General features: G+C 40.7%; 1 protein-coding gene across 4 annotated transcripts in view; it reads left to right on the top strand.

Annotated features, from left to right (window-relative positions):
• LOC125463785 (protein phosphatase 1 regulatory subunit 7-like) overlaps positions 1-26,877 on the top strand; it is a 75,835-nt gene that overhangs the window by 4,430 nt on the left and 44,528 nt on the right. For all 4 annotated transcript variants that reach the window (XM_048555477.2, XM_059653819.1, XM_059653818.1 and 1 more), the window contains exons 2-7: positions 463-586; positions 6,742-6,831; positions 8,586-8,716; positions 10,288-10,340; positions 13,113-13,255; positions 13,978-14,064. In XM_048555477.2, coding sequence (XP_048411434.1) covers positions 463-586; positions 6,742-6,831; positions 8,586-8,716; positions 10,288-10,340; positions 13,113-13,255; positions 13,978-14,064 — 628 coding nt within the window. The remainder of the gene's footprint in view (positions 1-462; positions 587-6,741; positions 6,832-8,585; positions 8,717-10,287; positions 10,341-13,112; positions 13,256-13,977; positions 14,065-26,877) is intronic.

Genomic DNA, 26,877 nt, shown 5'->3' with positions numbered 1-26,877 from the left:
TAACAAACACTGAATATAATGATTCAATATAATGGAAAGAAGCAAGCCTGTTTGCAGCTGGGAGTAACTTTGGACTAGTTCATGTAAAAATACAACTTTGGAGAATGCATTATAACATTCCTAAAATGTTGGATGTTCAGTTTTGCTGGGAGTTAAAAGAGAATGCTTTTCTGTAGTGGATTATGTGCCTGCAAGGTTCATGTTGATTTTATTCTGACCACCAAAATTATTGACTACCGCAGGGTTTAACTGTGACTGTCTGATAAAGAACTATGTGGTTGGCATTGGGTATGTAAAATGTCCAGAGTATATAATCATAAAGTCAGTGTCCTCAAGAGGAGCATTTGGATGATTAGGAGACTGAGATAGAGAAATAGAATATGTTTGGATTGCTGATTATGTTATAGTGTAAATTCTTGTTTATATTTTGTTTCAAAATAAAATTATTTATACATTCCCCAGGTGTCAGACCACATTGAAAAAACTACAAGGCACTCAGGTCGCAAAATCAGTCTGTTCCAAAGCAAAATCTCATGCTTTTATTAAAGATGTTACATCAAATAACAAGGCTTCTTCAGATGACCTGGTTAGTGTGATTATAACACCTTTACAATTTTCACACGTGTTTTCCAAGTTCTTATCTAGTCAATTACATTATAAAAGAGAAAGGATAGCCTTTAACTCGAGCAGTTCTTTGAGTGGAATCCTTCCAATTGAAGAGAAGATCGAAGAAACAATAGATTTGACATTACAGTTGTGAGTGGTAATGTCAGTGTGTTCCAAATCTAGCTATTTTCTGCTTAGTGAAGTTGTTTCATGGTGGATTTCGTTTGCCTTAGTGGCAAAAGCTTGGACAATCGGAGTTCACCAACAATATTTCATTGGTAAAGTAATGATCAAAGGTGTTCGTCTGATCTGGAGAGCATGATATTGATTAGGGTAGTGAATTTTAACAATCTGATTCATTAAAATATATTTATCCTTAGTTTTATAATTAGCTTTCAAGATTTGAAGCGTAGAGAATAGACAGGAATTCAAGTTCTGAGTATTGTTTGTTGTTTGCCTATGTCATCTATATTGGATAGTTATATTTAAAATAATTACAAAGTGCATTCTAGATATTGTTTTACCTATAATGACTGAGAAAAATAACCACACCTTCAGGTTTTCATGTTCCCATGAGACAGAATAGAAAAATGCAGACCAGTAAATTGATGTTTTCAGTTTGCTTCTGTTTATCAAGTTCTTATGGTTAGAGCATTGCTAGTTGGTCAAAGTACACGTGAGATACTGCTGTAGACTAAGCATCTGCTATTATTTAAGAAGTCCACAGTCGATTCTGGCAGTTAGGTTTCAGTCGTGACAGATTAGAACTGCACATTGCTGTCATTGACCAGGAACTCGGATGTTGTGACATTGATTTTACCACTGTAAGTAAGACCTGGTGGGCAGGGGAAGGCCTGTTCAGGAACGAGGTGGTGGGCACGCCTTCTAATGGAAAGGTAAATCAGAAGAAGAATGCTGCCTTCATGGAATTCAGTTTGCTATTCAGGCGAAACTGGCTGGCAATTTCAGAGACACCCCTTGTGGGATAAATGAACACATCACGACCCCTCGGTTCTCCCTTGGTCAGAACCAATATGTTACATTCCTTGGTGTGTATTCTGCAGTGTTGAATGCTATATACAAATCTAAAGAGGAATTTTTAAACCAACCTCAATAGCCTGTGACTCGAGTCCCAAAGTGCGGCAGGCTGATCCTTCTTGATGACTTCAGCACCAGAGTTGGAAATGACACAGATCTCTGAGGAAATGTAGTTGTGAGGGAGTGGCTAGGGAAATCTAACAGTGCTAGTATCCTGCTGCTGACAAAATGCCTAACCTAGATCTTGTTTTATCTGAAAGGCAAGTACAAGGCGTCATGGCCACACCCTCACTCCTAGCAATGGCATCTGACCGACTTTGTCATCATCTGAGCAAGGGACCACAAGGTCATGTGTTTGTGCCATGACTGTTGCATAACCACCACCTGATTTATTTTGTCATCACCATCAATATTGCCCAGAACCATCATAGGCAGCGGAAACATTCCCCCGGGCATTCAGTGCTGAGGACACAAAGACACTAACAAGAGAACCCGATTCATCCAGTGTCTTACTGTCAACCTGACCTGGAGATACTGAATGTTCACAGCACATAGTCTGACTTCAAGGCCCCCACAGTCAATACCTGTGAAGGATGGTCGGTGAATCTGTCAGAAAACCAAGACTGGTTCAATGAGAACGAACCCAAAGTCCAGCAGCTGATAAGAAATTTCTGAATCTGAGCAGAAACCCAACTTGAGCACTGGCATATGTGTTTACGAACAGCTAAAGGCTGAGATGCCAACAACATCCCTTTATCTAAAGAACAGATTGTGGGTGGAGAAAGCAAATACGATTCAGCAGTTAGCCACCATCTGCAATGTGGGTGGTAACTCTAGCATTGTCAAGACTATCTACAGCCCATTCCCAGGTGTTACTGCTGGCTAAGCACAGAGAGATGCTCATTAAGAACAGGGAGGCAGTCTATGTTTTTTAAAAGGTACATTTTGAAGATCTATCTTGATAAGTTGTGTTTTCACTGTGAATGTCCTTGTCACAGCATGAAACTTGTCGCCATCTCAGCACAACCTCATACAAGATCGGAAAGGCAACAAGGCATCAGGAGTAGATGGAATCCATGCCCAGCACTAAAACAAAGCAGAGAAACATTATTAGCATGAGTATATAACCTAATTTCTAATTAGGAAATCTCGAAGGAAAGAACATGTCAGGAGAACTCATATTATAGTTGTGACCATCTTAAGGAAAGGTAACAAGTTTGACTGTGGTGACATCAAAGGAATTTCCCTGCTGTCAGTCACAGAGAAAGTTATTGCAAGAGTCCCCTCCAGTCACCTTCGCTTTCTGAGCTACTTCCAGAATCACAATGCAGATTTCACCCTCTAATGGGCACATCAGATAGGATCTTTACTGTTTGGCAACTGTAAGAGAAATGCAGGAAACTTTGTATGTGGCCTTCTTTGACCTCACAAAGATCTTTAACACCGTCAACTGTGAAGGATTATGGAGGGTCCTTTGTTTCAGTTGCCTTCACAAGTTTGTCTTCATCCTTCACTTTCAGTGCAATGATATGCAAGCCATAATCTCAGCAATGGATGCCCCGACGCAATTCAAATTTGGTCAATGGTCAAGCAAGGCTGTGTCATTTCCCCAAAGTACTTCTTCATCGTCCTTGCTGCAATTCTTCACTTCACCCTTAGCAAGTACCCTGCTTGAGTGGAGCCCCTCTACAGGCAAACAGTAACCTGTTCACCCTCAATCACCTGCAAGCCAGAACTACAATATGTAGACATTGCTTACATCTCTGCATTCCTGAAGGTTAAGATTTTAACCACTGTCAACACCTTCAATGAGACATATGAGATCATGAGCCAAACACTAAAAATTCCATTTTTAGACAAAGAACTCTTTCCAATTACAATCCACTTTTGGCCCCAGCTATAGGTATCAAAACCCATGATGAGACGTTGGACAATATGAATGAATTTCAATATCTTTGCACTCTACTGTTAATTCAATACTTCCTCGAGAGTGTCAGTGCAGCTTTGGTTGCTTGAGAAAGAAAGTTTTTGAAGAACTGGATATCCATCACTATACCAAGCTCATAGGTCTAGAGAGCAGTAATGATACCCTTCCTACTATAAGGCTCAGAGATGTAGACTATGTACAGCAGTGTTATGGACCTGACCAAAATCTCTCAAGATATATTAATAAGATAGTTCAGACCCTAACTTTATCTTATTTTAAAGGTCAGTGTAAGGCATTGCATTCCAAATGCAATTCAATTGGTGAAGTTACTTGACTTTAATCAAAACATACTTTATTTTTACACTACAGTTAAAATACAGACAAAATAAAAAGAAAAGAACTGGCTTAACTGTAAATGATGAAATGCATAATGATGCATGTTAGCTAATATGGATTAACTATCCAGTATTGTAATATTCCATAAACATATCCTTGGCAAAGGCAAATAAAATAGATTGTCTCGTGCAATTCTAGCAGCAGGAAGAGAAGTCCAGCTTATAGCTATAACAGAGAGAGTATTAAGACCTTCCACATCTAGCAGAAGTCTAGCAACTTCAGAAAGGTAAGACTAAACATCCTGGTTCTTTCAGAGCTAGACGCCACCCATTCAGGCTGCTTCTACTGTTCCAGCTTTCAAAAGAAAACCCCAAGGATTCACAAGCTGTTTACGTTATTGGCATTGAGCAGATTGCTCTATATCTTTGTCTCAACATTTCTTCATTTAAAAAAAGGACAAAATACACTTCTTACAGCCATTGTATTGTCACAGCGGGTGCCTCCAAACTCAGGAGAAGTACTACCCAGCGTTACCTCCACAAGATCCTTCAAACCCGGTGGCATAGGTGCACCGATATCTGTGTTTGCATTCAGGCCAATATCCCCAGCGTTGACCATTTTTGATCAACTCTGCTGGGCACTGCACATCATCTGCATACCTGACAATACACTTTTGAAACCAGCATGGTACCCGAAGCTTTGGCTAGCAAGCCCCAGGTGAGTGAGGAAACACTTCAAGGACACCCTGAAAACTTCCTTAAAAATGTGCAGTGTGTTCATCAACCTGTGGGAAGCTCTGTCCCAGGACTCCTTAAAGTGGAGTGAAAGCATCTGGGAAGGATTGGTACAATTGAGCCTCATTGGTAGACTATAGAACAAACTATTGACAAAGAAAAGAATGCGTGGCAGCCCATCAACCCTCTTTCCCAGAGCCCTTACCACTGTCTGCCTACCTGTGATAGAGAGTGTAGGCCATACATTGGACTTTTCACTCGCCTGAGAATGAAGTGTGTTATACTCAACTAAGAGGGACTGATGACTAAGAGAAAAGAAAATTCTGGGGAGCCTCTTCCCGCTGCCAGGATCATGGGATAAGTTAGGACAGCATTTGAGGAAAATTCATTTTTTGTAGGCACTTTAACAAAGAGTTGAACTATTCCTTTGTTGAATTAACTGTAAATCTGTAGATGAGCTCATTCATAGCTGTGTTGATATAATCTTTCCTGCAGTATGTGGGAAAACTGCAATGTCTTTCTTTGAAAGTTAACTAATGAAGTCTGAACATGCTGCAGCAGGTTTTTCAAATTTCAACTTGGTAACAAATTTCATTCTTTTTTGGGAAGACAGCCAGGATTAGCCCATTGTGGGTGGAGGGACAGGTGGTGGCGAAGGAATTGTTGGCTTCACTTTCTTTCATAACTTTCCATAGATCTGTCATCCTCATCTCATTATAGGGAAGATCTCCTGTTGGTTTGCTGTAAAGCACCACACAGACTAAAAATCAAAACATTGAAAATCCATTTTCCACACAAGTCCTTGAATGGAGACGTCAACATTTGCCAAATCACAGGTGGTTCTGTGCTGTGGAAGTGTGCCCAGGACACAGCGTGAGAGTTCCTGAGCACATATCACATAAGTGCCTTGCAATTAGAATACTTGGTATACTTTCATCTGATTAGTCTACATTGGATACAAACCCAATTGCCAAAAGTAAAAGAAAGAGCTCTACGCTATGATAGAAGCATTTCTTCAAGAAATGGAATTCAATATATCAATTATTATTTTAGAAAAGCTAGGATGTGTTTCCGTGCTGTATGACTCTATGATTCTATGACTCAAATCCTACCTCCACCCGTTGCCCTCCCCCCCCCAATACCTGATAGTCTGAAAAGTCCAAATTAGTTGTTGTTCTCTCCTGAGGCGTGGAGTGTGAAGAATAAGGAAATTCATGATCCATTACATTTGGGGCAATTGAAAGCACCCTTGTCCTAACTTCTGAAAGACCTTAAAGTTGAACAGTGTCATTGTTGTTGGAATAATCAGAGGATGTATTTTTGTTAGTATACTGCAGCAATACCATTTCAAGTAAGTGAAAATAAATGAAAATTTGATGTTAATAGAATCTTAAAATTTTAGCTCTTTCTGTCTGTCTCTCATACACAATTATACCCAACCGTTACATACATATGGCTGTTTCACTCTTGCCCTCCAACTAATGCATTCTAATAGCCATTATCCCTTGGGATCCCCTTATCAACTATGCAAAAGGCATCTGCTTCTCTGAGTGAAATTGCCAAGGAGGGCACTGTCATACTTTGGGATACGCACATGTTGTAATCCCCTACACTTGCCATCTTTATCTTGAAATCAGTGTGCATGCTTTTAATCAGTCAGAATCAAATTCTGATTCTAGAATGAAAGGCCAGTGGAGAGGCGATAGCCTAGTGGTGGTATTGCTGGACTATTAATCCAGAGACCCAGATAATGTTCTGAAGACCCAGGTTTGAGTCCTGCCACGGCAGATGGTGCAATTTGAATTCAACAAAATGTCTGGAATTAAGAACTTAATGATGACCATGAACCCATTGTCAATTGGCGGAAAAGCCCACCTGGTTCACTAATGTCCTTTGGGGAAGGAAATTGCCATCCTTACCTGGCCTGGCCTACATGTGACTCTAGACCCACAGTGATGTGGTTGACTCTAAATTGCCCTCTGGGCAATTAGGGATGCCTGGTCAGTGATGCCCTTTTCCTGTGAGTGAATAAAATGTCCACATTTTCTCCCAGATGGGAACACTGATATTCCATTAATCAGCTCTTAATTGTTTTTCAAGTTTTCGATAGAAAAATTGGATGAATGTAGGAATGGCAACACATTAGACCTACATGGAAAAGGAATTAAAAAGCTACAGAAGTTTGAAAAGGTAAGCATTTACTATTCTATTACTATACTTTCCAGCTCATAAAGTCTATTTTAAAAGTCATGAAGTAAGTGTGGTGCTTTTGAAGATCTTCATTCCTCATAGGGCAATCCTTTCCTAAGACAAGTAATCAAAGGCCTATTATTTAATCACTGGGCACAATTCACTTCGTGAAACATTGGATTACTTTTCTCCATTCATGATAATCCATTTAGTGGGTCATTCTCTATGAAAAAATCGACTCTCATAGAGTCCCCAGTGTGTGGGCTGAATGGTCTGCTTGGCATGATTTTATATTGGTCTCGTTTGTGGTGAATTGGAGTGAAGGCATGGGGTTGAGTTGGGATGGAGAAGAGGGGAGGTTGTCTTGAGACAATAAGATTTCCTTAATTCAGATCTTCTAAAAGTTGTCAGTGAAGGCAATCCTCTCGTGAACATAATTTACATCAAAGTTTATAAATAAATGATTTTCTGCATGTTTGGGACTTTTGAGCACATCTCCCTGAATTTAAAATGAAGGTGAAGAGCTGAATTTGCTAAACTGCAGTGAAGTAGAAGTAGTAAAATTGAGCACGTTCTCCTTTTCTGATTCTCAGTGGGAGAATGTACATTTGATTTAAAGCAAGCCACTAAAATGGTGATACAATCCTTGTTAGCGTATTCTGTTACATAATACATCGTGACATACTGCAAAAACCTTGCACCACTATTCATTTAATGTGCAAGTTGGCTGTTTACGTGTGACAGAAGCCCACTTTAGCATAACTGTACTGCTGTAGTAACATTCGGCTTACCCAATTTTAGATGAAGGGGACATGCTGATGTATTTCTCAAATTCTCACAGTTTACTGTGTGAAGAAATAATCCAAGATAAAGCAACCCCAGAATTATCTTGATTTCAATGCTGTTCAGTCACAAGTTTGGTACATTTAAGACGCAAGATCCTAAGGAGACTTGACAAAGTATATGCTGAAAGGGTGTTTCCCTCTTGTGGGAGAGACCAGAACTAGGGAACGCAGTTTGAAAATAGGTGTCTCCCATTTAGGATGGAGGTATGGCTTTTTGTCTCAGATGGTCTAGAATGCATGAGAGGCCAGAATTGGAGAAATTAAGGTTGAGGAACGGGGGGAGAATACAGAGGTAAAGAGACTTGAGGCCATGGAGGTGTTTGTAACTAAGGTTGCCAAATTTAAAGTCAAGATGTTGCATGAGTGGGAGCCATTGTGGATCCAAAGGTTTAAAAAAAAACTTGCATGAGAATTTCAGCAGCAAATAAGCTAAGACAGAGATGAAGTTGCGCAATGTTACAGAGCTGAAAATAGGTAATTTTAGAGATTGTGCAAATATTTGGTCAGAATCTCATCTCTGGGTCAAAAATGACACCCAGGTTGTAAACAGACTGGTTTAGTCTCAGAATGTGATTAAAAAGAGGATGGAGCCCAATAGTTCGGGAAGCTCAAGCTTGGAGCAGGAACTGAAAAGAGATTTGCTTTTCTTCCCAATTTTGGTTTATGACAAGCAAGTGTAAATAACTTAATCTCTTGACACCCCTTTATGCAGCAGTAAACCAGGTATTTTCTGAAATCCTTATTTATTTTGGCAAATATTATTGTTATTATGCATCAGCAAAAGTTGCAAAATCTCATTCAGTTTTCTCAAACTGGGCTCAGATAAAATATTTAATGTTATTAATAATGTTTTAATTATATGAAAATGATGGAGTACATTCAGAACGCCTGCAATTTATTTTATTACAGTTGCCTGGAATAAAAACTTTGGATTTGTCCTGTAATTCAATAGAAGAAATTGAGTATTTGGACAATAATAATGAAATTACAGAGCTTAAACTATATGGTAATAATATCAGGAAAATTAAGAATCTGGACAGGTGAGTGTTAATGAAGATTAACTTATTGCAAGATAAATATTATAATTGTTTGGAACCTCTAATTAATTAGACTTCTTTGCTTACCTGTGCTGCTATGAAGAATGGTCTTTCAGGAATTAAATAAAAACAAGCTATGCTGTAATAATGCCTGTTTCAAAATCAACTGTATCTGACTTATGTAAATTCATACATAATTATTTACAACAGGCTCCAATGGCTATAAATTGCATCACAGTGAAGGAATCTCTGGGATGGTAATCTACCTAGTATAAATAACAAATTTTATGTGTAGGTATATCTAGCAAGTACTGACTGGAAACAGCAAGCATGCTTTCAACCCAGGGTTTTGATTAGAAGACCTGAACTTTACAATAGGTTTGATGTCTGGTATAGTAGGCTTTCTGACAACCTAAGAAAACCTCCCTGACTGCATCTGAACCTCCAGTCCTATGTCCTACAGTCCAGTTGAATGCAGGAGGCAAGGAATTGAGCCATGCTGGTAGGAAAAAACCTATTGTCGTCTTCAGGAGTTAGGGAAGGCAGACGTGGAAGGCTATTGCTTTGTCACCTGAAATACAATAGGCTGATTCTTAACTTTTGCCCAGCCAAGAAAGCCTATGTCAAGGTTATTGGAGCGCTTTTATTGCAGCACTCACTGTAGCTTACCAAACTTATCTCACTAACTACCTACACCATCCTCTGCCATCCCTCTCGTCTGACTCTATCCCCATCTTATCACACATTGTCCAAGTATAACTGGCCACTCACTAGATATCCACTGAAAGACTGGCATCCTTTGCACCTGTGCCATCTTTGAAAGGATGTTGTGCACCTGGATTTGTGCTGGCAGACTGGGATTGCCCCTCTTGGAGAAGGTCCAAGAAATAACTGGTCGTGCTGCAATGTGCCTCTAGCCCCGCATCAATGTGGATGACTCTTAACTGACCTCTGAAGTGACATAGCGAGCCATTCTGTTGTATGAAACCAGCACCAGTGTTTCAGGAGCATTTCGTCATTTTTTTCTCAGGGTAACTTGGGAAGGACCGTAATTGTCAGCTTCCTGGCAATGCCCTCATCCCAAGAATATTTATTTATTTAGGAAATGCTGATTAAGTCATGTTAAACTTATATTTTTAAACTTTGAAGCTTGAACAGGGAAATGATAAGGAGGAGATGAGGTGCTCCAGTCTTGAAATCTTACATTTTTGGAGAAGAATGTAGTAAGGCTCGGTTTTAATAAAATTTGGATTTAGGAATGAAGAATGTGGTGCAGATTAGTGTATTGGGATCTTGGAGTGAGTAGGATATACCATTGCTGTGATCTATTCTCCGTTTTATTGCTGACCTATGGCAAATTACATTGCATGATGTTGTACTTACATGCTACAGTGTAGCTATTCAATATATTAGCACCTCCTACTGCTGTACTAGATGAATGTAGATCAGAGACTAGCCTAGGAATGTTTGGCAATATGACAATTATTATTTCTGTGATTTACCATGAAAATCTGATTTTAGCAGCTCCATTTATAATTATGAATGTTCTTCATTACCTCATCTTTTATTTAAAGGTTGCAAGAGCTTCAAGTTCTCCAGTTGCAGTTTAATAATATCACAAGTTTAAGTAAGTGAGACTTGTCATGGATCTTCTCAATTTAAAAGGGGGGGGGCCCAAAAGAGGAGGATTGGTATAACTTTTAAATTAAATTTACATTATCAGCTACAGGCCCATAAGTGAACTTGTGTCTAGAAAAAATTCAATTTGAAGAGCCTCTTAGAAGGCCCACAAAAGGATTCAATTAGCAGAAACTATTCATCCAGATAGAATTATGGGTGGTTACAACTTGCACAGGATAATCTTTGAAACTAAGCCCAATGTTTTAAACTAACCCAAAATTCAGTTTACCTTGACTTTTTCTGCTCGTTTAACCAATTTCTAATGAATTGTATCAAAAACATCAGTGAAACCAAGTGGAAATGCCAGTTCATTATACAAATTGAATACTCAATTGAAATCCATGAAATAGATATGTATAGTCACTTAATACATAACTAACGGGTTAAATAAATGCAGCATGTTCACGAGTGAAATGGAAGGTGAAATCCTGCTGTTTCTGCAGAATATGGCATTTTGATGTTAAATGTACTGCTTTTCAAAAAGTCTATCTCTCTCACTCTTCCTGTAGCTGTGAAAAGGAGCAGTGCAGTGTTATTCTGAATAGACTGTTAGGTGGGTTCAGTTTACCCATCTTTCTTATGGTGTCATCGAACAAAAAAACCGTGTGGATCCCTACATTTGGAGCTGGCATGTTTCTTTGGGAGATTAGTTACACGGATGCCTCTATCCCAGGGCATGCTGAATATACATTTTGGCAAATTATGCCATTTGAATTATTGATTTGCCACTCACCACAGACAATAGATAAAAGAAACAATGAGAGGATGGTTTTGCTTCATAAAAGACAAGATTGTTGACTGTTTTAAATTGACCATCATTGGTGATGCTAGGTTTCTTTAATGTCATTAGACTTGTGAACAGGATAATAAAGGTAATTCAGACATAAAATTTAATTTTAAACAGGAAAGAACTGATTGACCTAAACCATGTTATTTGTGCCTGCCGGAAACTTTGCAGTGCCCACTGATAATGGAATATATAACAGGGCTGTTGATTCACTATCCATGTGGAAGATTTAGTAATGTTAAGAGCCATTTATTTCAGCAGCGTCATACAATAATGTTATAGGGATCTGCTGTTATAAAGAGGGAATACAGAAGGTCTGTTCTGCATTTTGCTGCATTGGAACTTTCCATGTTAATGTCAATTCTGGAAAATTAATATTTACTTCCCTCCTTTTCTGAAGGTGCATGGGAAACCCTTAACCAAGTGACCATTATTTATGTGTGAGATGAAGAAGCAAGAATATCAGCAAGCTGCATGAGTCACAGTCGAGCCGGCTCTGCTTATAACATGCACATCATAGTAGGGGTCATTAGATAGCAGTCAGGGTTGGCAATTCTAGCTGGCTTCAGTTTAACTTTCGCCCTCTCTGTCTTTTGTCTATCTTTAGACATCTTTAATGCTCCAAGGTGTCAGTCATTGCTCAGTACTCTCACTTCTGAGTTAGGAGGTGTATGGTTCATGCTTCAATGCAGAGAACTGTGTGCATAATCCAGGCTGACACTCTAGCACAGTCGTGAGAGGATGTAGCACTTTCAGAGGTTTTTTTTCAGAAGAGACATGAAATCAAAGTCTAAGCCCTCTCTGCTTCATTCCTCAACCAAAGTTGTGATAAACAAATCATCTAGTCAATACGTCATTGCTGAATGCATGATGTTGCTGTGTGCAAACTGACATTTGCGTTTTTTATAATATTGACCACACATCAAAAAGTATTTGATTGGTTTTAAAGCAATTGATAATTGTCTGAAGTCCTGAAAGACACTACAGAAATGCAATTAAAAACAAAATACTACAGAATCTGGAGATCTGATTCAAACACACAGAATAATGGAGAAATTCAATCGATCTGGCAGCATCTGTGGACCGAGAAAGAGAGATAATGTTTTGAGTCCAGTATGACTCCATTTTTTTAATATACACTTTTGAAAGCGGTGGAGGAGGAACAAGAACTTCTTGTGTTGAGGTCCAGTGCAAAATATAAGGAGGTTGTTAATGCTGGTGAAAGAGAAAAAGAGCTATAAAATGGATATAAATCAAGGTGTAAAAGGAAGTGAATGGGTCATCTCTATGAAGAGCAATAAGCAAAATGATCAAGACAAGGCTAGGGTGAGCGGGGAGGACAGTGTAAAAAAAATGGAGAACAGACATGATGCAGTCAGTTTCTGAAATTTATGGAATTCAGTATTGAAACCTCAAGGCTGTAGACTGCCTAAGCAGTCAGCTGTTGTTCCTTGAGCATGTGTTTGAAGATTATAGCAAGCCGAGGACAGAAATGTTAGCCTGAGAGCAAGGTGGTTCATTGAAGTAACAAGCAACTTGGAGGTCAGTGTCATTCCTATAGATAGAATGGAGATGTTCCACAAAATAGTCATCTGCTCTGTATTTGGACTTGTCAGTATAAGGGAGACCGCTTAGAGTTCTTCTTTAGTTCTGAATAAGAGACATACTTCACTCAGTGTTAACTCTGTTTCTGTCTCCACAGGTGTTACCAGATCTGCTGAGATTTTCCAGCATTCTTTGTGTTTGTTTAAAGCTTGCTACCTATTGGTAGACTTAGCACCATACCAGGCAACTAGCATATTGATAAACTATTGAGGGAAACTTGAACGTTTTTATGAGTGCAAATGTACCAGTTACATTAAAGCCATGATTGACTGCAGCCCAGTACCAATTGTGAAGTGGTATTTGTTAACTTTTCTTTATTATGTCTAGGGAAAGGTCTCCTCAAACTCCGAAAATTACAGCGATTGAGGCTGGACAGCAACCGCTTGATCTGTGTGGAATCCCGAGAGCTTTCAGGACTGTCCCAACTGACGTCTTTAGACATCAGTCATAACCAGATAACTGACATCACTGTAAGGAAGATTGCAACAGTTACAGGGGGTCTGGGAAAATGGCGCAAAGGGTTATTCCCCTGGTATAATTTGCTTTTGATGAACTGTTTGAGTACATTGACTGCTCTTCAGAGACCTAACTGGAATTTATTAGCATTTGGGTTGCCCCTTGACTAAATCCAAGATGTACTGACTTGACATCCTACTTGGACTTGAGCTGAGTTTTCAACTCTATACCTGGTTAGCCACCAAGCTTGAATATTCTCTCCTGATACTAACTAACTTTAAAAAAACCCCTACTCTACCCTATTATCTGTATCTGACTTCTTGTCTTCCTTGATTGAAATCGTAGACTACATCTTCACCCTTTTATATAGTCCTTCAACAGCTTTCTTTACATGCTTGCCACAAACCTTCTGGCGTGAATCCACACCAACATGTTTATCACTCTCTTCCTTATCAAGATTCCTGCAGTAGAAGAATGTACTGCTGCTCAGCGCAGATATTATCAGCTCGACAACTTTCAGATAAACCTAATGTGAATAATTGTAAGTGGGCAGGTGTAATGGGAAAATATATTAAGGTAAATTAAATTGTTTGCATGCAGCATGAGAAATTTCTGGTTTGATTTGGACTGATCTAGGATAAGAAGAAGAGTTAATATAACTTCATTAACATATTCTGCCATGCTGTAGAAGTGGAATTTCTCTGAGGGATATTAACTGCATTATGTTTTTATCTAGGCCGTAAATGTGTTGCCCTGCCTTGAGGAGTTACTTGCTTCCAATAACAAGTTGTGTGGAGTTGTTGATCTCAGCAAGTGTAACAAGGTCAGTGTCAGATGTGCTAAATGCAAAAAATAACAGCCTCGATCAGTATTTGCTGCATCTCCAACAGTTTTACAAATAAAATTGATGTCTTCTTTCTATGGAACATAGATTTGTCGAATTGGACTGAGAACTTCTATTGTAGCATCCTTCTCATTGCATGTATGTGATTTTCTTTTTCTTAATGGGTTTATTATCACTTAAGTTGTGAAGCTCCTATCAATCAAGCTGAGATGTCTTAAAAAAACTCAACAGAACTTCCAAATTCTCATTGATTTGTTAACTTGGTTTACACTTTGACCGACCCATTTCATGAATATAATTTAAAGGCAAATACCTTGACAGATGATTAATGTCAGTGTCCATCACTATTTTGGATGCTAAAGGAGACCTCTAAAAATGACCTTTAGAACACAGCCAGGGGAGAGAAAGGTATTTTTGTGGTGTGCAAAGGAATATGACGGTCTTGTGATAGTTATGTACAGTGATGTTCTGAAACATGAATCAAATATACTAAGAGGCATATAGTCAGTTTATAGAAATGTGCTGATGAATAAATCAGTACTGTAAAATAATCTTACTCAATTGACATAGACTTTATAATTTGTGAATTATATATTCAGAGATTTAAGTTCTTAAATGTTCTCTTGAAAAAATTGTTACTCCAAATATGACGTTTGAATTATTTATTTTGTTACATTTCATCTTCACATTTTATACATGATCATGGATACAGGTTAATGATTATTTTGTCACCTGTCAAATTACTCTTGTTCATGTTTTGCTCTGACTGCTATGTATGCAGATCAAAATAACCTGAACACGCATGGCAGAAACCATGTTTTCAGATGAAGGTTCAGAGAAAAATGAAAAAAATTCAGAGAATATATAATCAGGTCATAAATGTGAATTGACACAGTTTATAAAAGAGTGATATTTTAGGTTTTCAGTCTAGATGAAGTATCGACATACATTAATATTGACAAATGGTCTAATATGTACTATACGTAAATAGGGGGTTTACACTAAGTCGTTGTATGTTACCTGCACTTATTGGCTGGAATATATGTCATGCAGTATAAGTTTAACTTGGGTGTTGAAGTGTCATTTTTTCTTTGAGACTGGGTTGGCTTTTCTTATGCACTTGCATCATAGTCAGCTCATTAGGTGTGTTTGCATGAGTAGCTCGACACATCTTCGAACGGGGCAGTGGGCAGAATTCGGCACCCCTGTTGTTTCCTCAGGGGATCTTGGTGCCATATTTATAGGGCACCTAGATGGGGACTTACTTGTTGCCAGCCAGAAGCATGGCATTAGCTTTTGGGTGATTTGCTCGCCCGACATTGGGGATTCTCAGTCCAGATAGAATGTCCTCACAGTTGACCGACACCTCATTGCAGACTCTAGGCTGCATAGAAATAGGTGATGACCTCCTGTTGTACCATGTCAGCATGAATGGAGATCACAGCACAAATTAGTGCCAATGGGGGCCACTCCAGCACCTGGCTGCAGTGTTGTGGACAGATGCACAATTTCCTGTGCTCCACAAAGTCAAGGGATGCTATATGGTCAATGCAAAATGACACTCATAAGGGCATCAGCAATATAATTATGTGATTTGTTGAGTGTGCCAGACAGGAGGATTGACTGCAAGCCTTAGATGGATTATGTGGATTGAATGTATGCCAGCCACCTATTGCTGTCAATTTCCACCTATTCTAGGACAGTGTGGTGGTTAGTCAATTACCAAGGAAGTGCAGTCATAGGTACAAATGTCCATAAACTACTCAAACACCCTGAGAGATGCTGATTATTCTCTTGCAGGCGACCAGAATGATCAATGCACACAGTTGAGTGAGTATTTGCAGATTGGCAAAAGAGTGCCAAACATTAGAATCCTGGACCCAAAACATTACTTCTGTTTTCTCCCCATAAATGCTGCCAGACCTCCTGAGGTTTTCCAGCAATTACTGTTTTTGTTGTTGATTAGGATCCTCATTCTCTTTGAGGAGGAGGCAATGGCACTGGCAGGAAGGAGTTGGATTGTGTACGTGTAGAGGTACGGACTCAAAGGTCTGAGCAGTGAAGGCAAGCATGCTACATGCCTTCTTAATTACCCTATCCATATGTGATGCAAACTTCAAAGAATTATGGACCTGAATCACTAGATCTCTCAGTTTTACAACGCTACAAGACCCTACCTTTAATTGTAAAAGTCCTGTCCTTGTTTCTTTTACCAAATCGCAATACCTTGCATTTATCCAAATTAAACATCATTATTATCCAATTATTCATACAAATTAAACTGCCACTCTTCAGCCCACTGAGCCAATTGATCAAGATCTCTTTGTAACCTTAGATAACCACCTTCACTGTCCATTATCCAACCAATCTTGGTGTCATCCGCAAACTTACTGACCGTATTCGCATTTAAATTGTTTATATAAATGACAGACAACAGTGGACCCAGCACCGATCCCTGTGGAACACCACAGATCATAGGTCTCCATTCCAAAAACAACCCTCCACCATCAATATGTCTCCTACTGTTGAGCCAATTTTGTATCGAATTGGCAAGCTCACCTTGAATCCCATGTGGTCTAATTTTACTCATTAGTCTACCATGTGGAACCTTGGCAAAGGCTTTACTAAAGTTCAAGCACCTGAAAGGTTAACTGATATCTTAGTTAACTGAGGGGTGGCACTGTGGCTTGGTGGTTAACACTGTTCTAAGAATTATGCAGAGAGCTGTCAAGGACTGTTTGACAAGATAACTGAGTGTGCAAGACCATGACAAAGACAAGGTAAAATGGAAAATGTGAATGTTTCCACATGGGTAAGTCCAACAGAAATGCAAGATTATGGAGAAATACAAATGATGAGAGATTATGAAGTGTTGATGTCTAAAGAGACTTGGTTGCCCTTGTTCAGAAGTCACTGATGGTGCTTTTCAGATGCAGTTAGGAAGTCAAATGGTTTGATGGCCTTTATTCCAAGAGGAATTGAGCGCACAATTGAGAATGCTTCAGTTGGTTAGTACCTATATAACCAGACCTGCATGTTTGTTTGCAGTGGTGGCCAAGGGAAGATATGCTTGCCATAGAGGAAGTGTAACCAATCTTGCCCAGATTACTTGCAAGAAAGGTGGGATGGTCCTAAGTGTAAAAATTGAATGTATTGTATTCACTGGAGTTTAGGACAATGAGACGCTATACCAGTGAACCATACAAAATTATCCCAAGGCTGGATGGGTGGATATAGGAACTATATTTCCCCCGACGTGGGTGGGTGCCTGGCTGGCAGCTTGGTAATTTTGTCTATAACCAGATGACAGAGGCTCAGCGTAAGAAGTAGGCCACACTGGACTGACATGAGGAGGAAAGGAGGAATATATTAATTGAGAGCACAATTAACCTTGGGGAACCTTTGCCCCAGGGGACTGTAGGAGCTCAGTACTTGGGTATTTTCAAGATAGAGTTGGACAGATTCAGCATTTTAAAGATATCAAGGAATCTATGGATAATGTGACAAAATGATGTTGAGATTGAAGATGGGTAATGATCTAGGTAAATGGCAGACCAGGCTCTAGGTGTCTAATGGCGTACCCTTGCTGCTAATTCCTATGCCCTATTTTGCAATTACATGTGACAGATTTCATCATAAGACACCTTCCTCATTGGCAGTAGGAGTCAGGAAGATGAGTGCATGTGTAATGATCTAGGAGTGCATGTGGTTTCAATGTCGTGGGCACCTAAGGCTGGGGCCTGCATCATTTCTCCTTCCAATTGCTTGTGTTTAAATGAGTGTGCTGTGCTGTGTGGGTATTTAGTGCTTTGACTGGTTGTGCAGACACGGTCCTGTACGAGTAAAGTATTCACACAAATTGAATGCTTTTCATTAGGGATTAATGATCACAATAGTAGCAGATTTTATGAACAATAGCAATTTTTAATGCAGTCACTGGAATATTAGAGAACTGAAAATTAACAACAATGCCCTTGCCCTAGGGGGCTTCCAGCAATCAGAGGATTAAAAGCAATTGTTTGCAGAATTTGGATTGCTATCTCACTGGGCTTGGAATCTGTGGTAATGAGTTGGTCACAGGACTATCTGCCTGTTGCAACACTGCCTTAGGTTCTGGCCCAGCCTCCACAACATTCGGGCCCTTACCGTCTTTGTTGTCGTCTTCTCATTCCTACTTTTTGTGAGGAGGTATTTGGTTCCTCCATCTCTTCTTCTTCTGATATATCCCTCCCTTTGGTGAATGAAGTTGTGCAGATTTCAGAAAGCCACACTAATCCTGGACACTCCATGTGGTGAATATTGAAGTGCTCCACCTGAGCAGTCCAAGGAGCAGAACCTCATTTTGACAGGCTCTCTTGTTGCCCTTGTTGTGGGATGTTCTGCATTATACCTGTCCATGGTAGTATTTTGCAGATGTCTGACTGATGTCTTGAGCCAGGTCCTCCATGGGTATCCCCTGTCTGCATCGAGCCAGGCCTGCATTCATTGAGGTGACTCAAACATTTGCAGCACTTGCAAGTTGGAGAGGATATAGACATTGTGAGAATGCCTTGTGTAGTACGCACGAGACAGAATTATTTGTTTTCTGTGGTACAGACCAACTGCATGTTTGCAGAATGGAACCTTTTCTGTTAGTGAATAGAGTTGCCTGATGCTCTGAAGCTCTTGATAACACGGGTGCAGTCAATAACCCCTTGCATCTGTGGGACTCCTGCAAAATTGTAATGCTCTGGCAGCCTTGCTCTGACTCTGTTTGGAATTTCACTAAATCACGGTCTCTTTTGAAGAGTACCTGCTAACTGGATGCAGTTGTGTGTGGATGACTGGGATATTCTGCACACGTTCCCAGTACACTGGTGGATAGAGATACTGATCAACAGTTTATTTTAGGATGGCAGTAATGGCATCAGCTTGGGATTGCAGTGGCTCATCTGATCAACATATTCTCTGAAGTTTTCTCTCGCCACAGAGCATATTTCAGCCAGTTGGTAGCCCTGCCTGTCATCAATTTCCCCCTGACTTCCCCATGTCACCACAGTGAAACAAAACCTGGAGGACTACAAGTGAATGCTGCTTTTGTTTCAACCTCTGTGTGCGTGGAGAAGTGGTGCATTGACTAAGGTACTGGAGCCTGCACCCTTCCTCAGACACAACTGAACTTTATTCCAGAGATAATGGGAACTGCAGATGCTGGAGATTCCAAGATAATAAAATGTGAGGCTGGATGAACACAGCAGGCCAAGCAGCATCTCAGGAGCACAAAAGCTGACGTTTCGGGCCTAGACCCTTCATCAGAGGGGTCTAGGCCCGAAACGTCAGCTTTTGTGCTCCTGAGATGCTGCTTGGCCTGCTGTGTTCATCCAGCCTCACATTTTATGAACTTTATTCCATCACTGTTGGGACATATTTGAGACAGTCTAGCCTTGCCAGCAGTGACATGCTACCCAATCCCCCTCATAAGCTATGATCAGTACCCAGGAACCAAAAGACTGTAAATCAGCACACATTTCTCAGCCAGGCCCCTTAAAGTTACTACAACCCTGTCTCCCCCTCTTTTTCTCCTGATGGAACAGGAGCAGCCAATTCAGACATAATCTATCAGCACAACGAAAACAAAGTTGCTGGAAAAGCTCAGCAGGTCTGGCAGCGTCTGTGAAGAAAAAAGCAGAGTTAACATTTTGGATCTGGTGACCCTTCCTCAGATCTTTTGGTTTTTATTTAGCACACAATCTATGGTAGCTCCTGACCTCGCTGGGATCTTAATATGACCCATGACATAAGTAGACAAAACCTTCTCCTGTCTCCATGGCACAAGGTTTCTCTCATCATCCTTGACCAGCACAGTATTGTCACCTCTCTTGCACCCCATTTCACATGCAGCAAGAGATGCCAATTAGGACATAATCTCTTTGTTACCTTGGACTCTATAGAAATCTTTTTGGATCTCTTTGCTCTCCCTGTGGCCCGTATCTGTCTCCATGCTCATTTTGAGTTTGATCCTCTCCTTCTCAAGTATATTTAATGTATCATGTTCCGTGACCCTCCCCATGAACCTTACAGCACCCACCCAGATCCTGCAGCTACCACCCTACCAGATCTAACTCCCCCCTCACTGTAGCTGTTTCTTTTGCTTCCCTGTACTCTCAGTTAAACCCTGAAGGCCCAGATTTATAAGTCAATGAACTTTTAGGTACAATTACATTCACCATCATTGCCCTAAAAGTCCTTCCCAGGACCAACAGTCTTAGGAGCATTGTGCTGTTACTGAAACAACCTTCCGTCCTTTCCTAGAAAGTCTACACAGTTCCACCCATCTCCAGTGAACCTGTCATTAGACACTGAAAGTCTGAAACTTGGATACAGCCTAGCCCAGGATGAAATTATGGTCAGTACACTAGTATTACAGTGCTCTCTTGGGCACATCACTACCTTGCGTGGCACACATATATTCATTCGTAAAACTGAAGATATGTATATCTTACTTGTGGAGAACTTAATTGGGAAGTGGACTTTTATTCTGGCGAGCCGGTCTTTTGATGAGAATGCATGCCTTTTACATTCATGCAAAAGGTCTTTATGACACCGGCCTCCTTACTCCTCCTTTAGCTCACTTAAGTTCTGTGAACTTAACTGGAGGAGTCTATCCCACTGTTGACAATCTGAGTGTTGGCCCCCTGCTCAACATTCTTCCTCCTCCTGGGAGCAGCAGAAGATTCCAGCCATAGAGTTTAGAGCAGGGAATAGTCCAGCGTTATTATCGTTAGACTGTTAATTCAGAAATCAGCTAGTCATCTCGAGACCCAGGTTCAAATCATGCCATGTCAGATGGTGGAATTTAAATTCAGCTTAAAAAAAACAGTATAAAGAATCTACTGATGACTATGAAATCATTGTCGATGGTCAGAAAACCCATCTGGTTCACTAATGTACTTCAGGGAAAGAAATCTGCCATCCTCACATTGTCTGGTCTACATGTAACTCCAGACCCACAGCAATGTGATTGATGCTCAAATGGCCGAACAAGCTTCTCAGTTGTACCAATTGCTAAAAGTATCTAAAAATAAATGAAACCAAATGAAAAATAAATGACCACCTGGCATTGACCTAGGCACTGGAAAGACAATGGCAGAAATAGCCCTTCAACCCTGCAAAGCCCTCCTTATGAACATCTGGGGGCTAGTGCCAAAAATGGGAGAGCTGTCTCACAGAATAGTCAAGCAACAGCTTGACATTGTAAGGTAGGATTCCATAAGTATGACTGTCCCAGACAAATGCCATCACCATCCCTGGATGTGTTCTGTCCTATCATCAGAACAGACCCAGCAGAGGTGGTATACAGTCAGGACGGTGTTCCTCTGGGAGTCCTCAATGTTGACTCCAGACCCCACTAAGTCTCATGGCTTCAGGTCCAATACAGGCAAGGAAACCTCCTGCTGGTTACCACAAACTGCCTTCCCTCCACTGATAAAGCAGTGCTCCTACATGTTAAACAACACTTGCAAAGGCTCAAAATTTACTCTGAGAGGGTGATTTCAATTTCTACTGCCAAGAGTGGCCTGGCATCAGCACTGATTGAGCTGGTCGGGTCCTAAAGGACATAGCTCATAGACTGAGTCTGCGACAGATGGTGAGGGAACCAACAGGAGGAAAAATATACTTGACTTCATCCTTAGCCATTTTCTGGCTGCAGATGCATATGTCCATGACAGTATTGTTAAGAGTAACCACCACATAGCATCTGTGAAGACAAAGTCCCAGCTTCACATTGAGAATACCCTCTATCATATTGTGTGGCACTATCACCATGCTTAATGATACAGGTCTAGCAACTCAAGACAGGTATCCTTGAGGCACTATGGGCCATCACCAGTAGCAGAATCAACATGTCCTGCAACCTCATGGCCTGTCATATCCCTCACTCAAGCAGAATTGTCAAGCCTGGGGATCAACCCTGGCTCAATGGAAAATGCTGGAGGGCATGCCAGGAGCATCACCAGGCATACCTGAAGATGAAGTGTCAATGTAATAAAACTACCAAGCAGAATAAGCAGCAAGTGATAGACAGAGCTAAGCAAACCCACAACTAATGGATCAGACTTAAGCTCTGCAGTCCTGCCACATCTCGTTGTCAATGATGGTGGATGATTAAACAATACACTGGAGGAGGAGGCTCCTTAAATATCCCTATTCTCAAAGATGGAAGAGCCCAGCCCATCAGTGCAAAAGATGAGGCTGAAGGATTTGCAGCAATCAGAAGTGCCAAATGAATGATCCATCTTGGCCTCCTCCAGTGGCCTCTAGCATTACAGCTACCAGACTTCAGCCAATTTAATTCACTCCACGATATCTAAAAACAGTTGGAGGCACTGAAAATGCAAAGGCTATGGGCCCTGACAACATTCTGGCAATATTCTGAAGAATTGTACGCCTGAACTTGTCGCTTCCCTAACCAAGTTCTTCCAGTACAGTTACAACACTGACATCTACCTGACAATGTGAAAATTGCCCAGATACGTCCTGCACACACAAAGCAGGACAAACCTAACCCTGCCATTTACTTCCCCATCAGTCTACTCTCAATCATCAGTAAAGTGACAGAAGATGTCATCAACAGTGCTATCAAGCAGCACCTGGTCAGTAATGACCTGCTCAGTGACTACCAGTTTAGGTTCCTCCAGGGCCACGCAACTCCTGACCTCATTACAGCCTTGGTTCAAACATAGACCACAGAGCTGAATTCCAAAGGCGAGGCTAGAGTCATAGCCCTTGACTTCAAGGAGCCCTAACAAAACTGGATTCAATGGAATTGGGGCAGATGCTCTGCTGGTTGGAATCATACCTGCCATGTAGGAAGGCGGTTGTGGTTGTTGGAGGTCAGTCATTTCAGCTCCAGGACATCTCTGCAGGAGTCCCTCAGATAAGTATCCAGGCTTGGGCTGACAAGTGGAAAGTAACACTCGTGCTACACAAATACTAGGCAATGACAATTAAGAAACAATCTAACCATTGCCCATGACATTCAATGGTTTTACCACCACCGAATTCCCCCACAGTAAACATTCTTGGGATTACCACTGACCAAGAACTCAATTGGATTCACCGCATAAATGCAGTGGCTACAAGAGCCAGTCAGAGGCTAGAAATACAGAGGCGAATAACTTACTTCCTGACCCCCCAAAGCCTGTCCATCATCTACAAGGCATAAGTCGTGAGTGTGACGGACTACTCCCCACTTGCCTGTTTGGATGCAGCTCCAACGATATTTAAGAAGCTTGACACCATCCAAGACAAATCAGCCAGCTTGATTAGCACCACATCTGCAAATTTTCATTCCCTGTACCCCTGACACTCTGTAGCAGCAATGTGTACTATCTAAGAATACCCTGCAAAAATTCACCAAAGACAGCACTTACAAAATACATGATCACTTTCATCTAGAAAGACAAGGGCAGCAGATTCATGGAAATACCACTACCTGCAAGTTCCCCTCTAAGTCATTCACCTTTCTGACTTGGAAATATATCACCATTCCAGCACTGTCGCTGGGTCAAAGTCCTGGAATTTCCTCCCTAATGGCATTGTGGGTCAACCCACAGCACTTGGTCTGTAGCACTTCAAGAAAGCAGCTCACTACCACCTTGTCAAGGGTAACTAGGAAGAAGCAATAAACGCTGGCCAGCAGGTGATGCCCACGCCATGTCCCACATCCCATGAATGAATAGAAAAAAAAGTTCCTGGACATAAGAAAACCAAATGAACTGCGGATGCTGTAAGTCAGAACAAAAACAAAATTGCTCGAAAAGCTCAGGGTCTGGAAGCATTTGTGAAGGAAGAAAGAGTTAATGTATCAGGTCTGGTGACCCTTACCTTTTGGAGATTAATGATGTGGATAAAGAGCATTAAAGGAGCTGCATACTGCAGATGAATGTTGAGTGGCCTGTACATTATGGTTAGAGATCACGAATGCTATATGCCTCTTGGGATACATTTAGGAAAACTAGTTAATGGATATGCTTTTCAAAGAAAACTGTTGTAGCACCTCAAACATGTCAAGCAGTCACTTGACCACATATCCAGACTAGCAAGATCTGGAAGAACAGTCAGCTGTATTGTAGATTAGACAAGAAGCAACCAGTGCCTAATCCTGCTAATGCCTTTCATATGCACATTGGATGTACCTCAAATGACTCTCTCTCAGCTGCATTAAATGTTTTGAGAATTAGGAATTAAAAAGCAAACAAGTCTGATGTTGAATCTGAGAGGCATATTTTAAATGCAATCATCAGGCAAATGTTTGCACATGAATGGATGCTCAGACTTTCTGAGGAGGTTGTCTCGCGCAGTAAATTCTGCAGAGAATACAACATGGGAACAGCCAAAGACTATTGCACTCTTGGCTGTATGAGTAAATGTGAGTATTAGATCAAAAAGCACTGGATTCCAGCAACTATAGTATATTGCTCCTGTGGACTATAGTTAGTTCACTGTAGTTTTTCCATATGGAAGCAGTTTTACAACTAGCTTAGCCATCCATTTAAAGGATGTTGTAAACGTATGAGGCAGTTGGTAAGTAGATACAGGGAATAATCCTTGTGTTTGGATGAATAGGTGTGCGGTGCTCAGATGTTGGACCTCAGGCCTTATGTAAATGATATTAATGAGCCATATGCGCCCTTTGGATGCCCCCAGGAACCTCACTGGTAAATTTGCTTCCTCTTTTGGGGTGCTGCGATGTTGGTGGTTTTTGTGAGTGATTTGAGGAGGCTTAATATGAGAGAGATATTGATTTGAGAGAGGCAGTGATGGGTTGTCATTGATGGTTTTTTTCTTTCAATATTTGACTTAATCGGGAGTGATGACTGGTTTCATCTTCAAAGAGTTCAGAATACTACTAGAGTCCAGCAATTCTCTTGATTAATGAGTGTATCAGAATGAGGGAACTGTCTTATTTTGTCTATGTAAATAGTTATTTACAAGTAGATTGGAGGGCCTCTTGTGGCACAGTGGTAGTGTCCCGACTGTGGTCCTGAAGGTCTAGGTTCAAGTCCCATGTATCATGGCAGCGTGTCATAACTTGTCTTTTTAGGTTTAAAAATTTAAAAATTTATTAATAGACTGGAGTAGCAATTTTCAGCCTGGATGTGGTGACGTTCTGATGTTTTACATTTTCTTGATTGGAATGGATGTGATGTAAATCATATTGCCACTTACATGGGACAAAAGGCACAAAAATATTTAGTCTAATATCCCACATGGACATTTGTGCTCCATTCTAGCCTCCTAACATCTTCTGTCTCCCAAATGTATTGTTATAAACATCTGTTCCCCTCTCCCTCATTTGCTTGATTAGCTTCCAATTAAGTGCATCTGTATTGTTTGCTGTAATCACTTTCTCTGGTAGGGAGCTCCATATTCTTGCCACTCTTTGGAGAAACAAGTGGCTTTGAGATTTCACAATAATCTTCTATTGATATCTTCTAGTTATGCTGTTTTGCCTAAAGTGAAAACATTTTCTCTGCATCCACTCATTTAAAAAAAACTTTCATTAGTTTTAAGTATCTCTGTTAGGCACCTCCCAGTCACCTTTCTCTCAAGTGAAAAGAGACACAATGTATCAATTCTACTGTGCTGTGCGTTTCCTCATATTTCTATGATCATTCTTGTAACTTTGCTCTGGACCCTCCCCAGAGTGAAATGTCAATTGGCACTAATAACAATTTCTCCCTGTCTTTATTGTCTTATACCAGTCTTTTCCTGTAGCTACTGGAGGAGCAATAATTCATACCACAGGTAACCATGGGCCTGTAATATTGCACAGAAACACTTGCTGTCATCAGTTGTGATTTACTGGTGGCAGTTACAATTTACTGAAATACGGAGGCAAATGTGCATTGTATAATGAGGTTTATAGATACCCATGGCTGATTATAGATACGTAAACATTGCGTAGGTCACAGACATCGGGTGTGTGATGGTTAGATATCCAGGGATGATCACAGATCTAGAACAGAACCCCTACAGTGCAGAAGGAGGCCATTCAGCCCATCGAGTCTGCACGAACCCTCCAGAGAACATATCATCGAGACCAAACCCCTACCCGCCCCATCCCTATCCCTGTAACCCCACAATTACCATGACTAATTCACCTAACCTGCACATCCCTGGACACCACAGGACAATTTACCATGGCCAGCCCATCTAACCTGCACACACAGTCACTGAGGTTCACAGTATGGAAACAGTTCATGCCAACTAATTTTCCCAAACTAAACTCATCCCATTTGCCTGCGTTTGGCCCATATCCCTCCAAACCCCTCCTTTTCATATACTAGATGTCTTTTAAATGTTGTAATCATATCAGTCTCCTCCACTTCCTCTGGCAGCTCGTTCCATACATGCACCATCTTGTACATGAAAATGTTGCCCGTTTGGGTCCCTTTTAAATCTTTCCCCTCCCACATCAAACGTATGCCCTCTGGAATTGTTGGTTGGTTCGCCGAGCTGACTGGATTTCATGCAAACATTTCTTTTCCTTTCTAGGAGACATCATAAGTACCGTGTAGCCTCCGTTGAAGCACAGTGGGTCTGTCCCACTCTGAATTTATATGGTCTGGTCTGTCATGTTGGGCAGTCTTGTTTCTGTTTTTTGTATCGCAGTAGTCTGTAGATGGAGCCTATTTCAACATGTTTGTTAATTGCTTCAGTGGTTGAAAACTTGGCTTCCAGGAATTCTCGTGCCTGTCTTTATCTTGCTTGTCCTAGTACTATAACTAGTACCTGTCCCAGTCCTAG

The sequence above is a fragment of the Stegostoma tigrinum genome, chromosome 22 (assembly GCF_030684315.1).
Source record: "Stegostoma tigrinum isolate sSteTig4 chromosome 22, sSteTig4.hap1, whole genome shotgun sequence".
Classification (NCBI taxonomy): domain Eukaryota; kingdom Metazoa; phylum Chordata; class Chondrichthyes; order Orectolobiformes; family Stegostomatidae; genus Stegostoma; species Stegostoma tigrinum.
The sequence above is the reverse complement of the archived record's forward strand: the minus strand, read 5'-3'. Positions and strand labels throughout refer to the sequence as shown.